General features: G+C 34.6%; 1 protein-coding gene across 4 annotated transcripts in view; it reads left to right on the forward strand.

Moving 5' to 3' along the window:
* Positions 1-364: 364 nt before the first annotated feature.
* The window catches only part of LOC127863332 (septin-7-like), a 40,146-nt gene continuing 21,799 nt past the window's right edge, over positions 365-18,711 (forward strand). Inside the window, exons 1-2 of one of the 4 annotated variants that reach the window (XM_052402754.1) lie at positions 365-489; positions 14,703-14,991. In XM_052402754.1, coding sequence (XP_052258714.1) covers positions 14,841-14,991 — 151 coding nt within the window. In that variant the 5' untranslated portion in view covers positions 365-489; positions 14,703-14,840. Of the gene's footprint in view, positions 490-6,986; positions 7,152-11,380; positions 11,541-14,702; positions 14,992-18,711 lie in introns of those variants that run through there. The other 3 variants (XM_052402751.1, XM_052402752.1, XM_052402753.1) reach the window with 3 other exon arrangements.

Here is an 18,711-nt window from a genome sequence, read left to right on the forward strand (position 1 = left end):
TTGATACACTTTTAAGTATACTTTATTGGTGTACCCCAAAAAATGTTAATCATTGGTCATATCAGGTAACTTTATGTGTAGTTAAGTTTTCTACTGTAATAAAAGGGCAGTCCGCTTATTAATGTAAGGAATGTCGCTAGGCCGTATAATTGTTTGCGGGAAGGCGTACTTACAAGTGCATCCTATTCTACTCCAGATGAAATTTTTATGATTTGTACAAAATGCTTAGTTGTCAGCCACAGAAATTATTGACTGTAGTGTAAAAACGTAATAATGAGTTGAGAGCGTATAAATGAAGTGTCAACATTCAAGTAGGTTGCAATGAATATTTGTGTCACGCGAGTATTGTGTAAGTGAAAGTAGACATAACATGTTGGAGTAAAAGATTATTAACAGCAAATCAAGGAAGAATATTGTGCATGCAGTATTTTACAGTGTTGAAGTTTTGGATGTTTTAAAATCGTTAGATTCAGGACCTAAAAGTTAAAGGTAATTTTTGTTTTGTTGTTTTTGCGTTCATTATTTGAATTTTACCTTTTTGAAATGTAAATTATTTCAATTTTGTTACAAAAGTAGTTCATGTTAAATAAGCTATTATGATTATATCTGCCTTTACTGGATTTTTGCTGCAAAGAGACTTACTTTAAACGAAAAAAAAAATCATAAAATCGAAAATTGTCGTCCTTGATTAGCCTGTGTGGACTGCACAGGCTAATCTGGGACAAAATTTATGCACATGCATTAAACACCCTTTTCACGGAGCACAGCTCATTATATTATATATTAATTAATAAGCATATCATCCAAGGGCCAGTTTTTTTATCTAATATCAAGTGGAAGGAATTAGCCTTATTGTAAAAGTACACATTTAAGAGGGTTTATTAACCAGGTTTTCCGAAGGAAAAAACTGGTTATTAGATTGGCGAATGCGGGCGGGCTGGCTGGCTGGCGGGCTGGATGGCTGGCTGGCTGGCGGGCTGGCGGAATAAGCTTGTCCGGGCCATAACTATGTCGTTCATTGTCAGATTTTAAAATCATTTGGCACATTTGTTCACCATCATTGGACGGTGTGTCGCGCGAAATAATTACGTCGATATCTCCAAGGTCAAGGTCACACTTTGAGTTCAAAGGTCAAAATGGCCATAAATGAGCTTGTCCGAGCCATAACTATGTTGTTCATCGTCAGATTTAAAATCATTTGGCACATTTGTTCACCATCATGGACGGTGTGTCGCGCGAAATAATTACGTCGATATCTCCAAGGTCAAGGTCACACTTTGAGTTCAAAGGTCAAAAATGGCCATAAATGAGCTTGTCCTGGCCATAACTATGTCATTCATTGTGAGATTTTAAAATCATTTGGCACATTTGTTCACCATCATGGGACGGTGTGTCCCACGAAAGAATCACGTCAATATCTCCAATGTCAAGGTCGCCACGACTAAAATAGATTTAAAAAAAAAAAAAATTACAAAGGGGGTTAATTTTTGGTCATTTCAAAAGTTCAGTTTGAGTTTTCTCCCTTTATCAGATTTTTTTTTCACAATGAAAACCTGGTTTTGTGACAATTTTGTCCCTTGTTATGAAACTATTTTATCTTCAAAATATTGTGGGATTACAGTTTTACGCTCGCCACTTGAATCACAATTGTATGCTAATGGTTTTAGTCTATATTTAAGTTCTAAATTTCCAAGCTCAGGACTCAGCAAGGTTTAGACACCAAATGTGTTAATGGATGTGTTGTCATCTGCCAATGTTTTTAAAAAGATGAATGCATATGATACTAATTTACTACACCAGCTGCACACAAAAATAGACCACAAATTTGAGAATTTTATTGCAAGCACTCAAAATGACAACAATGGGTTGCCCTGATAATATTTCATAACTCTAGGTATGACTGAAAACGGGGTGTATTTGCTTATAATAATAGAGGAAACAATTGTTTCAGTTTGTTTTTATTGGCAACTCGTCAATAAAAGACTGCTTCCGGCCCGTCTCCAATAGTTCCTATTCCGCTTTAACATCTTCAAATGCAAAAAAAAATGTTCGGCAACTAGATTGAATTGATTGCTCACTGTATGTGTCAAAGTTACATTGTTTCTGTAAAACCACTTACTGGCATAAGCACTTTCACATGACAATTTTACAGTGAATTATGACAAGGACCTTAAATATAAGTCGGTGATATTTAAACTGGAAACTCTTGCCATGCATCATGCACTGTACTAATTGCACTAATCAAACTCCCAGCTATTGACCCTCCGGGTCGCTGGGATTTGCAAACTGGCAACATGTTTTTCATGGAAACTCTGCCGCCTGGATCCAGGCTGCAGTTTGACTGGTAAAATGAGCAACATTAAATATTTTCTGTCATAAATGAACACAAACGATAATAAATTTATCCTTAATGCTTAAATTAAAACAACTTACTAGTCTTGATGCGGTGCGCTTGCAGAATAATGATATTAAGTCTAAAACACTTCAACTGTTCACGAAAATGAGTAAGTTTTTGAAATTGAAAACACTGAGTATTCAGAATTTGAAAATATGCAAATGTGTTCATCAACTATCTCCGGAATCCACGTCAAGATAGATCTCATGTCTAATCAATCAATGGTGCTTAGCACAGACTTATAATCTCCGGAATCTCCATAAGATAGATTGAATCTTCACTACAAAACTTCCGTTTTCGGTTTGATTACGGTTTTTATCAACTTTTGTGTTTAGCATTTATCCACAAAAACACGCAATGTTGATGTGAATAGATATTGTGTTTGTTACAATGTATAAGGTGGATTGAAATCGATTTTATAGACACATTTATACTGAATTTTTATGTCCCCCACCACTATAGTGGGGGACATATTGTTTTTGCCTGTCTGTTGGTTTTTTTTGTTGGTATAGCAACTTCATATTTGGCATGCTTGTGTATCTCTTGGAGCTGCACATTTTGAGTGGTGAAAGGTAAAGGCCAAGGTCATCCTTCAAGGTCAAATATATGGGTCAAAATCGCTCATTTAAATTAATAGTACACATTTGCAATATTGAAGATAGCAACTTTATATTTTGCATACATTGTGTATCTCATGGAGCTGCATATTCTGAGTGGTGAAAGGTAAAGGCCAAGGTCATCCTTCAAGGTCAAAGGTCAAATATATGGGTCAAAATCGCTCATTAATATACACATTTGCAATATTGAAGATAACAACTTTATATTTTGCATGCATGTGTATCTCATGGAGCTGCACATTCTGAGTCCTTCAAGGTCAAAGGTCAAATATATGGGGGACAGTGTTTCACCAACACATCTGTTTACATGAAATTTGGTTTTATAAAAAGAACTCTGATCAGTGCGTTTTACTCATAAAAGCTAAGAGCATTTAAGAAGAACTAGTACTGTACATGTGCCAACAGGAAGCACTTGAGAATACTCTCAGTTATGCAATGATTTTGCAGTATCATTTCTTTTTTTACCAGTAAAAAGATTACTGATCTTGAATTTCATGTTTTTTTCTAAATCTGAGAACTTTGCCCTGCTCTGGCAGACATTCTGAGTTGCAGCTGGTTCATGTAGGCTTCTTGAAGATTAAATGAAAGAATTTAACGGACCAGAAGTTTTGAAAGCAAAATTCTGTATCAGTATGAACCTTGGCCAATAAGTAATGAAATACTTTGGTACCATAATTATTCAACCAAAGTTGTTACACAATTTTGAGAATGTGTTTTGCAGAGGGTGTTCAAACATTATTACTAATAATAAGGTATTAAGTAAGTAAAGCAAAATATAACAGCAAATCAACATTGCCTACAGTTTGTGTTTATAAAGGTATACAATATGGTAAATACAGTAATAACTTAACAATTAAATAATATAATATTAATTATGGTGAGTTTGTGTTATTGTTTGTATTGTTCTCCTCTCTCACCCTCTGAGCATCTCTTTGTATGTGATAAACAGTGATTTTCTTTGCCCAAAATTACATCCTCTTACCTCCAAATGGCAGCTCCATCCCCTGGGAAACGTTTTAGAACTGTTCTATAAAATTTCTAGAATTGTACTGGAACAAATGACTAGAAGTGGTCTAGAATCATCCTTAAAATTGTCTAGAACGATTCAAGAACAGTTGTTGAATGTTAAATGAGAATAATTTGTAGAACAAATAGTTCTAAAACAGTTCTGAAGGTTTGTTCCAAAACAATTCTCGAACCATTGTTCTAGAACTATTCCAGAATTGTTCTTGTATATATTTCCAGAACTGTTTTAGAACAATTTTTCTAAGTAATTCTTTTTTAAATAATGTGAATTTGGTGACAAATTATTGTCAGTTATATACATGTATATGTATGTGTGTACCAGAAGACTTTGTAAGGACTTAAAGGATAAGTACTTTATGGTATTTCAGGGATAATTTTCTCCAGTTCTCCATAAAAGTTTATGTTTAGATACTTATAAGAAGTGCCTCGTTATGTCGTTTCTAGTGAGTACCCACATAATGTTTTAGGATTAGAAATAAGACAAAGTATCCCAGACCTATCAACAAACACTCCTCCTTAACATTAGTCCTCTGTGTATGATATATATATCTCATGATATGACAGCAATATCTTGCAGACACCACAGCAAGCAAAGTTTCAATGTGAAAATTGTTTTGAAATCTAATTTGAAAGAAGTCAAATTATCATTGTCTGAATTAGTTTATTTAAATATGTAGAACAATTGTAGACATTGGTTCTAGACCTGTTCTATAAGTGCTCTTATTCCCCATTAGAACGTTTGTAGAACTCACTGGTTCTAAAAGAGTTCTAAATGTGTTCTAGAACTACATTTTAGAACATTTTTTAGAAATTTCTTGAACTTATTTTGTCCTTGAAATGTTCTAAAAATGATCTTGTATATTATTGGGACAGTTTCAGAACTGAGCCTTGCTCTACAAATGTTCTAGAATTACTCTAGAAAACTGTTCTGGAACAATTCCAGAACATAAGTTTTAGAATGTGAATATGGAACGTTCTAGAACTGTTCTTGATGTTCTAGAACAGTTCCAGAACCGTTCCGATTTCTAGAACAAATTTTCGCAGGGGATGAGATACACATGCATGCCAAATATCAAGTCGCTATCATAAATATTGCAAAAGTTATCACAAAATTTTAACAAAGGTTTAAGTGTTGGGACAGAATGACAGACAGACAGACAGACAGACAGGCCAAAAACATTATACCCCCGATCATTCGATCTGGGGGCATAAAAATAAAAAAGGCTGTTTCCTAATGGCAAAATGTAACATTTTTTCTCCAAAATCTTCCCCAAAAATATACTGAACTTTTCCAATAAACTGACAATAATTGGTTTATTGAGTTAATTATTCAGCATTTTAATTCCTTAGCACTTAATAATATCAATTTTAGAAAGCAGTTAAACATGCACTTATAAACAATTGCTAAACTTTTATTTATTATCATATCAATTAATAATTATTAATTCTTCCCAATTTCATGGTCTATTGCGCTTTTGTTCCAATAAAAAAGGCATAGGCTGTAAAATAAAAAGCAAAAAAGATCACTGTAACATGGTTGGTTATAATTTACTTAACACATTATGATAATAATCTTTACAGGTTTTCCCAATATGCGCTATAGTTTGGCAATAACCAAAGTAAATAGTCATTTCTCAGGAATGTTGACCCTGAGGGTTCAGGCCTGTCCATAGCTTGGCCATGCCAGGGTCCTGGGGCAATAATGTGTCGATAAAGAATAACTGTAACGTCATTTGTTAACAATTAAACGCACTTAGTGACTGGTGTTGAAGTGGTTTTGTTGATAACGTTCTTTTGTAATTAAATTTTGATGTAATAATATAATTACTAATATACAGTTGTTGGAATTTCTTGTGTGTTTGATTTTCATTAAATACACATTTATTGGATTTTACTCGCTATAATTTGTATGGATTGACAAGAACTTGGGTATTATGTTGGCTTCTACTGCTTTTAACAGTAAGATCTGTTGAATTTGTTACAATATTGCTGTCAAGTTGATTTCATGTAATTATGAATTGCAGTTTGTTTGCACCTGCCGACATACACAGTACTCACAGTCTTAACTTCATTCAACAAAATTGTGAGAAAATTCTTCTTGAAAACTATCTTATATAGATAAGATACATGCAGCTGAGCACATGTGCTATGATAGGGGGGCTGTCAAGATGCTGGTAATGGATAGCCGACAGTTTTGGGGAAATATACAAAAATATTTCAAAACTTCTTCATGAGTCAGTAGTAGATATCTTGTAACAGGAGCAGCACTGAGGATGTTGGCAAAAAATTGCAAAAAAAAATAGATGAAAATCTGAAAATGGGTGCTTGTGATTGGTGAAGATCGGGGTTTCATTTCTTTCTAGTGCAATTTTTAATGTATTTTCTCTTAAATGTTGAACTGTATTCAGCATAAATCTAGAAAACAGATTTCTCAGTGTTAATTTATATTGGGGAAACTTCATGATGGTACAATTTCTTTAGTTTGTTCTGTGTGTTGTGGACCTAAATTGGACATTTATATAACTGCAGTCTGGAAATACCTTATTCTCTATCATCTTAGCTTTCTGTATCATAGTGAGCATTATAATTTGCTTGAATTTTGACTTGCTTAAATATTGGAATAGCTCTAAGCATTAGGTTGTCTAAAGCAGCTTTATTTACTACTTTCTGTTTGACAACAGTTACAAACTTTCGTATGCATTTCTGATAAAATATTGAGGGATTTGGGCTCTACAAGGATCAATTTTCTTGTGCTTTCAGTGAGTCTGAAACTGCATGGCATTAATATTATTCTGCTGCATTTGTTTATCGCAATTTAGTAATATTCATATGTAAACAAAAGATAAATAAATACAAATGCATTGAAAAACATTGTTATAGAAAATTCATAAAAGACTATAATTGTCTTACAGCATTATATAAAAGAGCTACTCCAAATAAGTGGGGCTGTTACCTGTAACTAACCAGCTAATTAAAACTGATTAGTAGAAGCTAAAAACAGCGTCAACAAGAAAAGATACATTATTTTGTAAACGTAAAAATTCAATATGGAGGTGATTGACAACCGAATGTCAACGTCTACATTTCATCCCCAGGAAGGAATAAATCAGGAGGTAATCAAAAACAGCTTTCAGATTTATTTAGTTTGAAATAGCTTAACTTATAATGTGTTAAATTAATATAATATTGCCTCAATGAAGGTTGCGGTTTTTTAGAAGATTGTTTATATGGCTCATTATAGAGTCCTTATTGGCCTTCAATGTTTGTGAACTGCGATTGACAAGTAAATGGCCTTAAAGGTTTTGGGCAAGTGGCCTAAATGGCCTAGGTTTGTGGACTTGGACTCAAAGAGGTTTGGACTGGAACTTGGTCTTGAGGTTTTTGAGCCAGGGACCCATAATTCAAGGTTTCTGGGCCAGGGAACAAACTGACCTTCAAGATTTATGGGTTGGGGACTTTTATGGCCTTGAATGTTTTTTGGACTGGGCTGGTACTTAAATAAGCTTGAAGGTTTCGCAGATTGGGACTTGCCTTCGAGGTTTTGGGACCAAAAATTGCCTTCAATATTGTATTAGCTGAGTCCTTATTGACCTGCCAATGTTTATGAGGCTTGTTCCCATATGACCTGCCAATGTTTATGAGGCTTGTTCCTGTGTGACCTGCCAATGTTTATGGGGCTTGTTCACGTAAATTGACCTGCCAATGTTTATGAGGCTTGTTCCCGTATGACCTGCCAATGTTTATGACGCTTCTTCCCGTATGACCTGCCAATGTTTATGAGACTTGTTCCTGTATAACCTGCCAATGTTTATGACGCTTGTTCCCGTATGACCTGCCAATGAGACTGGTTGCTACATGTATGTGATTGTGACCTGCCAAGATTGTATGTCGCTGGGTCCTATGTGACCTCCCAAGGTCGTCTGATGCTGGGCCCCTTTATGACCTGCCAAGGATTAATAAGTCTGGGCCCTATATGACCTGCCAAGGATTAATGAGTCTGGGCCCTATATGACCTGCCAAGGATTAATGAGTCTGGGCACTATATGAACTGCCAAGGATTAATGAGTCTGGGCCCTATATGACCTGCTAAGGATTAATGAGTCTGGGCCCTATACGATCTGCCAAGGATTAGTGAGTCTGGGCCCTATATGACCTGCCAAGGATTAATGAGGCTGGGCCCTATATGACCTGCCAAGGTTTTATGAGGCTGGGCTGTTAAATGGCTGTCAAGCTATAATGAATCTCAGCCCTATGACGTCGTTTTTATAGACACTTTATTGCAAAATAAACAATAATTATGGGGATAAAACAATACATATAAAATATATAATATATCATAACTTCATAAGTATACAAAAATGTATAATCGCCTGACAAGCCAAATGTGTTAAGAGATATCTTGTCATCAAAATTGAAATCTTGGGGTCAGTTAACTTTTGTAGGTTAAAGTTCTTCTCTCCTTAAGTTGTCTTGTTTGACCACTCGCTGTTGAATGCTGGACTCTAATGCGGATATTGTTACAAGACATAACTCTTCAGATGAACACCTGTGAGTATTTGTCATTTAACATTTATTAAGCTAGCAAATAATCCCCTGACATTGTACCAGACTGTTGATGAAACAATATTTTACTGTAATGGAGAAAATGGTCCGGAAAATGTGATTTTACTGTCATATTTATTGTCAAGAGTCTGAAACAGGTCATCAGAAATTTGTTACTACATGTATCTGATGAAAAATGTGTGTTTACATGATGTGACAGATAATGTATTTGAAATGTTAGAAGTTTACTGGTGGCCATTAAAAGTGTATTAAACCTTTAATTGTTGTTGGGTAAGTGAGCTTTAAACTTGAACTAGTTTGAACAGCTGACACTTTCTATTTGCAAATGTCAGTCATTTTTGGCCCTCCATATTAGGTGTCAGCGGTTAGGTTTAATGAGCTAGTATACCATAACACAGTAGTTCATACTTGACAGTTGTATCTGAGACTTTTATTAGTTGGTTGATCATTATATGGACATAAATTGGCAACATTTTTACTTGGGATGGTGTTGTTGAGCTGTTCATTCTTAACTCATCGTTTTGTTATGTCAGTTGACTGAACATTCTGTAAGCATTACGTCTTTTTTCTTGACTGTTTGATGTTTCTTGATAAAGCTCTTATTTTTAAGTCGGTATTTATAAATGTGCCATATAAAAGTGTGATGATGAAATAAAAAAACACATCAGTTATTAGAAATGCATTAAAACATATCTAAAAGGTCATTCTGAATGGGTTTTTGCTTTATGGGCTGTACAGAATTTGTTTTTGCAAATATCTCATTTTATTGAAAATAATTAATATACATTTGCAAAGATCTTTAGTGCATAAAAAACAATTTTGCTTGCAGTCTGTGCTGATATCTTAAGATTTACGAATGAATCCTTGACTACTTCTGAAAAAGGTGCCAAAATTTCACGTTGTGTGCAGCATAACCATGTACATGAGTGCTGTACTCATGGAATATTTGGCCAAGAACACATGATTATTATATTAAGTGATTCTGATGTATTTAACTGGTATTTAACTGTCCATAAGCAGTATCAAAAACTATAATATTTTATGCACTTGTGGAAATTCTTTAGAAAAATGGTTTTAAAAGAATATTTTTTAAAAGCACCACTTACGGGTGTGTTTACATCCATGTTTACATCCATTTATGTTTTATTTGTAACCCTGATATTACACAATTTAAGCAACTTATGTCTACTAAGAATTGGAAGATATTAATTAACCTAGCTAAATTTACTAGAATTGCCTTCGATCTAAGATCAAGTCACAACAAGTATTAATTAAGTATATATGTATATATTGTTTGTTGTTGTTGTTAACCAGGTTTTCCGAAGGAAAAAACTGGTTATTAGATTGGCGAATGTCGGCGGACGGGCGGAACAAGCTTGTCCAGGCCATAACTATGTCATTCATTGTGAGATTTTAAAATCATTTGGCACATTTGTTCACCATCATTGGACGGTGTGTCGCGCGAAAGAATCACGTCAATATCTCCAAGGTCAAGGTCTCACTTTGAGTTCAGAGGTCAAAAATGGCCATACATGAGCTTGTCGGGGCCATAACTATGTCAATCATTGTGAGATTTTATAATCATTTGGCACGTTTGTTCACCATCATTGGACGGTGTGTCCAGCGAAAGAATTACGTCAATATCTCCAAGTTCAAGGTCACAATTTGAGTTGAAAACCTGGTTTTGTGACAATTTTGTCCCTTGTTTTGTAGTTATACAGAAACCAATGTCACCAAAATTGATCTGGTTTGTGTTGTCTATGAGCTGGTTTCACTTTCCTTATGTTATTGTGGTCAACATTTACACAACCATTAATTAATTATTATTGCATTCCCATTATATTATATCATACTTTTCATCACCATGTTAAATAATAATTTTTTATACCGCCATTACATGTCTTATGTATGTTGTTTGGCTATGTACTAATGTATTTGCCAATAAAATTGCCTTTACTAATGACTCAATTGAATTAAATAATAGATTGGGATCATGTAAAAAGCAAGCAGGGAGCATCACTTTGAAATTTTGCTGTAAATGATTTCCTCACTTATCTGGATATTGAACATCCGGCCTCCTCCGAATAAAATGGTTAAAAAACAACTTGTATACATGTACCTCAGAACTTCTTAGCTATTTACTGATGCGCTTATCTTTATCAAACACAAGGCTTGTATTCTGTTAGAACATAACACATGATGTGCAACGGAATCATATATGATTCTTTAGCTTGAGGAAAAACTAACATTGTATTCCCACGTGGCCTAACAAAAGATTTTGATATCTCATTATATTTATATAGTAACCCATACCCAAATACCTGGGCAATGTAAACCATAATGATTTTATGATGAAAATGTATCCTCTTGTATTTTATTACCACTTAAATGTGGGTATGTATGTGAAGTTATGTGGGGTAGTGAATTGATAACAAGAAACAAGTTATTTTAGTTGGAAAACTATAGGAACATAAGTATTTGATCAATTTTATTGAGAATATTTGTTGTGATCTTTCTAATAGGTTATTGGTAGAGCCCAGACTCTTTGATATTTGTGCAAAGCAGGTATAAATTGCACATTGCAAGGTTCTAAACAATACTTAAGTTGCCATAGGGATTAATCCAAACAGTGCTTTGAAAAGCATATATTCAAGCTCTGAATGAGTAACAAGCTCTAGACAGACCTGGGAGGAATAACTGATTCATAAATGTGAGCAAAGGGCACAAGACTAGGAAAAGATATTTGATAATCTAAGTAGTTTTAAGAGTTTTCAATTATCTCAGGCTTTAAGAGCTTTAGAGCTGGTTATTTGAAAAGAGCTATCAGGTCGATTGGCTATTAAATTATAGCTATCATCATTCCTAATCACAGTCAGTCTGTCATTAGTAAATCTGTTGTGATGTCGCTCAGAGGAAACATTGACATGGAATTTCTGCAGGTAATATTGCAACAACTTTCATTTTGGTCAGTTTTGTTAAATTTATATTTAATAAATTGGTATGTTAAGGATTCTTTGCATTAACCAATATAAGATTGACATTTATTAATGTATGTGTGCTTGCTCACATTTTATCTTTATCCTTTGCACATGTATAAAAATATGTCTTATCTGTTGCTTAGTTTATTAGAATGTGGTCATATACCAAAGGATAGTAGAAATGATGTTATAGCAGACCAGAGAAATGGTTTCATTATAAAACTGTAAATAAAAATATTTAAAAATATGCAAAATTAATTCAGTCTGTAATATAATTTTTCTGTGGCTGGCTTAATACCTGTATATTAAAAGTGCATTTTTAGATACTTAGATACGTATTTTTACACTTTTATTTTAGTCTCTTAGAAATGAAATTTAATTAAAGACAGTTCTTACTAGATTCAAGTTTGTAATTCTTCATTTCCAATCCTTATATACTAATGAGCAGCGAACAGCATAAACCCGAACAGACTGCGAGTTACTCAAAATCAAAGTGCTTCCACCTACAACTTTGAAACTTCTTATGTAGATGCACCTTGATGAGTTCTACACGCCACACCCATTTTTGGGTCACTAGGTCAAAGGTCAAGGTCACTGTGACCTCTAACAAACAAACAAAATCTGACAAGCTTTCGCAGCCGAGTGTTGAAACCGTTATGTAGTGCTCTTGTTTATAAAAGCTGCATCTCCCAGTGACTTACGGTTTACTAAAATAAGTCATTTTTTGTTTGGTCGTGTGCTGTTGGAGCAAACCAATATACCTGTAGAAAATCCCACCTGTAGGGCTTGTTGACCACCAACAAAACTCACATACGTCAGAAATGAGTCTGAACCTTTGAAGGGTGTCAGAGTAAAGGCCCCTTTTACAATTTTCAGACTTAAAAAAACTGAAACTGTCTTGCTTGTGTTATTTTACCCCTTAATTTTAAACGTTTGTGCTGGTGTTATTGTAACAGTTACTTTTGTGTCGGTGTTCTTTTACTCCTTAACTGAAACTGTTGTGTTCAGGTGTTCTTTTACCCCATAAATATAACTGTTTAATATGATTGTTTGTGTTTGACCTCTTAACTGAAACTTTTGTTATTTTACCACTTTACAGTTTAATTCTTATACCCCTTAACTGAAACAGTTTAATGTATTGTTTGTTTTTACCTTATAAATTTAACAATCTTGAGTGTTTTTTACAAATTAACAAATATATGCATAGGACTTAAAGAATTAGTTGCCTCATATGGTTCACTAATTTACTTGTTAAAAACTCTTGTGTAAAATGACAAAAGGAAACATGGAGCAATGATATTGTTTTGCCTTAACTGTTGCAATAACCCCGACAGTATATACATACTTGAGGGTGACTGCTCGTGGATAAATGGCTCAGACATTAGTAATAAAATAACATTGTATCTTATTACAGTATTATAGTAACCCATCTGTCATGATCTGTCAGCTGTAAATCAGTGGTGTGGAGCCTGCTGGTGTATCACTTTCACACTTTGCCCACACACTGCTCATGTTATAACAATATTTCTTGACAATTACTGTGTTCTAGCCTGTCCTCTTTTGCCCAAAAAGGGAATTTTAAGAAACCTCTGATGAATAAGTACTGGTGACTTTATTAGGAAATAAGTTAAATGAATTGGTTCAGTTTTATATAGATACATTTTGTTGTTAAATTGTTTAGTGTAGCTCAGTTTTATATAAAAACAAGTATTATGCTATTATATATTGTAACATAAAGTAAATTGCTTAGTGGCTGCATAAAAGTAGGTCTGAATTTAGTATAAAAATGTTAAATACATCAACTTTTGACAGTTATTTACTGGTATTTACCATTTGTGTTATGTACACAGACTGACAGAGAGCCACAGTGGTTGGTGATTGCAATTAAATTTAATTGTCTATTCACATATAGTACACCCATTAAGATATATTTTTCACAAAAAATCCCTCTTGAACTTTGTATATCAGACTGGGATATGTTGAGAAAAATGTCTGGGAAAAATTGATTTCTGGAATAAGCATGGCAGTTTCTGAGGCCAGACCCAGTAGATGTAACAGAGGCTAGAAAGTGGTGTGAGCCAATAGGGGGGTTGTGAGTTTAAGCTGTAGATATATTGTGCATAGGATAATATAAGATTTTTTCTCCATAGTTAATGTAAATAAATATCGTAAGTGGGTGAGAGAGTGGACAATATGCTGATGTAGCAAAACACCTACAGTGTGTCTATTAGTTAAATGAGATAGGTGGAAAACTATTAATGGTGAAGTACTTAATGTGACAATAGGATTATAAGACACGGACCTGTCTTTGTTGAGGACAAAAAGAAAATAAGTTGAAATTGGGATTATACTTTGCATTCTGTGTATCATGTGTGGAGTGCACATGTAAGTGACATGAATATTTAGCTAAATGAGGTAAATTATGCAGTTAATTTTGTGAAGAGCTGACCCTTGCAATTATTTTGTTGGGATTTATATGAAGAAGGATTCATAATTAATTGCATATATTGTTTAGCCAATTATTTATATTGTGTTCATTTTTGGCTAATTTTTTGTATAGCAGAAACAGTGAGCTGTTGGGTTTATGAAGCGACGGAATGTGATTTTTTTTCAAAATGTTTCAGCTGCTTCATTTCAATATCAGTGGAAACAGCAAATTTAGGTTTTAAAGGTACTCTTGTTCACAGATTTTGGCATGTTTTGAAGTTTGCCATTAGATTCATTAAATTGATAAATGTTAACATCGGAACTTAAGTCAGCCCCAGTATTAAACAAAATTATAATTAAAGAAAGAAAAAAGTTATCCACACTGAGGTTCCAAACGCTTTATAATTTTCAGGTTGTTAAATCGTCAAAAGATGCATATTTATAATGGATATTTTAGAGCATGTTAAATGTTCTGTATTAATGTTTCATTGCAAAAAACATGACTTCAACAAAGGTTTGCAAATCTGAAGCAATTGTTTTTGTTTTTCAATTTATCAAAAAGTAAGCTGGTCCCTTTAAAAGGTTAATATCTATATTGTTTGGTTTAACATATGGAGAGTAGACCATTGAATAATGTTAGCTGCTATTATATACATTTTCCTATAATGTTGACAGATATTAATCTGTGAATTGCAGATAAGTTCCGCAAAGAGAGAAGCGTTCTTCAAAGCAGCTGAGTTACCAGCCCCTACCCCTAAGTTTGACCCTAATGCTCGCTTCACAAGTGACCGCCCTGAACGGACACGAGAACCTGTTAAAGATCCAGTACGAAACATGGAACCTGTCGACAAAGAAAAGGAACGGGACCGCAAATATGGGGACACTACCAAGGAATTAGAGGGCTACGTTGGATTTGCGAACCTTCCAAATCAGGTCTACAGAAAAAGTGTCAAACGAGGATTTGATTTTACGCTAATGGTTGTAGGTAAGTTATGGTGGGGAAGTTGTGTCTGCTGCTAATTGTTGATTTTGTGTTTGAAGTCCTGTAGTTTTGCACTTGGACTTTATTATACCCCCATTACCATTGGTAATGGGGGCTATATAGGAGTCACTTTGTCGGTCGGTCGGTCTGTCAGTCTGTCCCGAAATTTCATCCAATCTTCACCAAACTTGGTCAGAAGTTGTATCTAGATGATGTCTGGGTCAAGTTTGAATATGGGTCATGCCAGGTCAAAAACTAGGTCACGGGGTCACTTAGTGTGTTTAAAACTGAAAGTTTGTCCGGACCATAACCATGTCATTTATCGTTAGATTTTAAAATGACTTGGTACATTTGTTCACCATCATGGGATGGTGTGTCGTGTGAAAAAAGTACGTCGATATCTCAAAGGTCAAGGTCACACTTGGAGTTCAAAGGTCAAATGTCCGGGCCATAACTTTGTCATTTATTGTGAGATTTTAAAATCATTTAGCAAATTTGTTCACCATCATTGGACAGTGTGTCGCGCGAAAGAATTACGTCAATATCTCCAAGGTCAAGGTCACACTCTGAGTTCAACAATCATAAATGAGCTTGACTGGGCCATAACTATGTCATTCATTGTAAGATTTTAAAGTCATATGGCATATTTGTTGTCCGAAAGAATTACATCGATATCTCCAAGGTCAAGGATACACTTAAAGTTCAAAGGTCAAAAACGGCCATAAATGAGCTTGTTCGGGCCATAACTATGTTGTTCATTGTGAGAATTTAAAATTATTTGGCACATTAGTTAACCATCATTGGACGGTGTGTCGCGCGAAAGAATTACATCGATATCTCCAAGGTCAAGGTCACACTTTGAGTTCAAAGGTCAAAAATGGCCATAAATGAGCTTGTCCGGGCCATAACTATGTCGTTCATTGTGAGATTTAAAAATCATTTGGCATATATGTTTACCATCATTGGACAGTGTGTCGCGCGAAAGAATTACGTCGATATCTCCAAGGTCAAGGTCATACTTTGAGTTCAAACGTCAAAAATGGCCATAAATGAGCTTTTACAAGCCATAACTATTTCGTTCATTGTGAGATTTTAAAATCATTTGGCACATTTGTTCACCATCTTTGGCCGGTGTGTCACGTGAAAGAATTAGGTCGATATCTCCAAGGTCAAGGTCACACTTTGAGTTCAAAGGTCAAAAAGGGCCATAAATGAGCTTGTCCGGGCCATAACTGTGTCGTTTATTGTGAGATTTTAAAATCATTTGGCTCTTTTGTTCACCATCATTGGACAGTGTGTCGCGCAAAAGAATTACATCGATATCTCCAAGGTCAAGGTCACACTTTTAGTTCAAGGTCAAAAATGGCAATAAATGATCTTGTCTGGGCCATAACTATGTCATTAATTGTGAGATTTTAAAATGACTCTGTACATTAATTTTGTTCGCAGTCATTTGACGGCGTGTATTATGAAAGAATTCAAGAGTTCAAAGGTCAAAAGGCTATAAATGATAATGGCTTAATAGTTCTTTAAAATTCCCATAAATTAGATTCTCTTGTTTTGTGAAGACAGCATGCAAAATAGTCTGTGTCAATGCTGCACGTGGGGGTATACGTCACGTCTGTGACAAAGCTCTAGTTTCTTCATAAAAGCAGTTTTACTTTTTTGTAGCAATTGTAAATACAAGCAAAATATGAATCTTACAGTTGTGAAAAAATAATATTTTGATCACAGTTTACAACCCTTGATATTTCAATACTGCTTGTGTAGAGGTAACTTTATGTTGACATACAATCTACAACATGTAATAGGGAAAGATCTGAAGTGAAATATTTGGTACTGAAGCTTTTTGTGCCCCCTCCCCCTCCTTTCCCGTCCCAAGTCTGCCGAATTGTGTCAAGCTTAATAGATGATTTATATATATGTATATATATAATACTCAATGGTAGCTTATAAATTGGCATTGCTTAAAAACCTAATTTACAAGTGTTAGACTAGATTTTGGCCTTGCTCTGTGGAAAGGACTCGTTTAATGCATGTGCCTCAAGTGATCTCCCATATTAGCAGTCTACACAGGCTAATCAGGGATGACACTTTCTGCTTTTATGATATTTATCATTTAAAAGAAGTCTCTTGTTAGCAAAAAAAGTTTAGGCGGAAAGTGTCGTCCCTGAATAGCCAATGAAGACTGCACAGGCTAATCTGGGACGACACTTAAAGCACATGCATTAAACTCCTTTTTCACAGAGAACGACCCAAATCCATGTAGAAATCTGTTAAATATTCTGTCAAGCTGTCCCGAAACAATATTTTGTAATTGTTAGCGTGCAGTCAAAGCCAGAAATTCTTCTTATAATAAAAGAGTATTATAACGGTACATACTTCTTGAATAATGCATATGTCTGGTTGCAAATTTGATAAACCCAATAGTAATATCATCCTGTATACATGAAGATCAATATTCCACAGTAGATATTGGACATTGAGAAATTTGTAACAATAGCAATTTTTTTGTCTGAATTGATTGACACCACTTGTCACTTTTTGAATTATTTGACATCTGAATTATTTAGCAAATATATATTTTTGTGCATAAATGAATTTGCATAATCTATGGCCATTTCCCCAGTTCGAATTCCTTTTAAACCAAGCTGACTCTGCAAAAATGTTTTGTTTTTTTTTTCCCTGTATCAAATTTAGTCCGTCACATATAGTTTTTGACATTTGAAAGCTGTCTGGGTTTCTATTTTCCATAATTTTTCTGACAAACACATCTCTTGTTTCATTCAAAATGGTGTCCGTTATTTGGCCCCTTTCCCAATGGAAAAAAGTGTATATTTTTCCCAAATGGGACCTAAAAATTCCCAATTGAACATTCTGTTCATCTCCCATTCAGCCATATAAGTTAAACCTTTGTAAATATAATACTAAAAACGCTTATTCTCAATTTTGAAGCTTTTTTTAGCAAAACTACAACAAGATTAATGTCCAAATTTTAGTAAATTTTCCCAATCCCAAGCAACCCGGCCCCATTCCCAAAATGGTGAAACAAAAACACTGTGTACTTGCACATTTATATCATTTTATGATTTGAAAAAAAAAATTCCATGTGCATGTTTTTGGGGTAATAACCCAAGGATTGGAATTCCATACTTTAAGGATTTAACCCCCTCCCACTCAGAAGCAAAGTGAAAATGGCAATGTGCAAACAGCATAAAACCAGAACAGCCTGCGAGTAACTCGCAGCCTGCTCAGGATTTATGTTGTTTGCTGCTCATCAGTATCTAATGGTCGGAAATGAAGCATTTTAAACCTTCATCAAGTAAGAAAGGTCTTAAATTAAATTTAATTTTTTTAGGGACTACAAATGCATCAAAATACGTATCTAAGTGGGAAAGGGTTAAACTGTGAGGCAAAAGTCCTTTTATTGGTTAACCCTTTCTGCGCTGGAACTGAATTTTAAAGGCATTTGCAAACAGTTTGGATCCAGATGAGAACGTGGCGTCTCATCAGGATCGAAACTGTTTGCTATTCTGATAGTATTCTTTGAAGAAAAAAACGAAGAAAATGCTAATTTTAGAAATTTAGCAGACGGCATTTTAGCAGACGACAAATTTCCCAGCATGCAAAGGGTTAACTGATTTCCTTGATATAACTGAACTACTGTTGGACATTGGGAAAAATACTCAACCTCTGCTGCCAGTTGTAAATCTGTTGGCCATT

Source organism: Dreissena polymorpha, unplaced genomic scaffold (assembly GCF_020536995.1).
Source record: "Dreissena polymorpha isolate Duluth1 unplaced genomic scaffold, UMN_Dpol_1.0 chrUn005, whole genome shotgun sequence".
Taxonomy (NCBI): Eukaryota; Metazoa; Mollusca; class Bivalvia; order Myida; family Dreissenidae; genus Dreissena; species Dreissena polymorpha.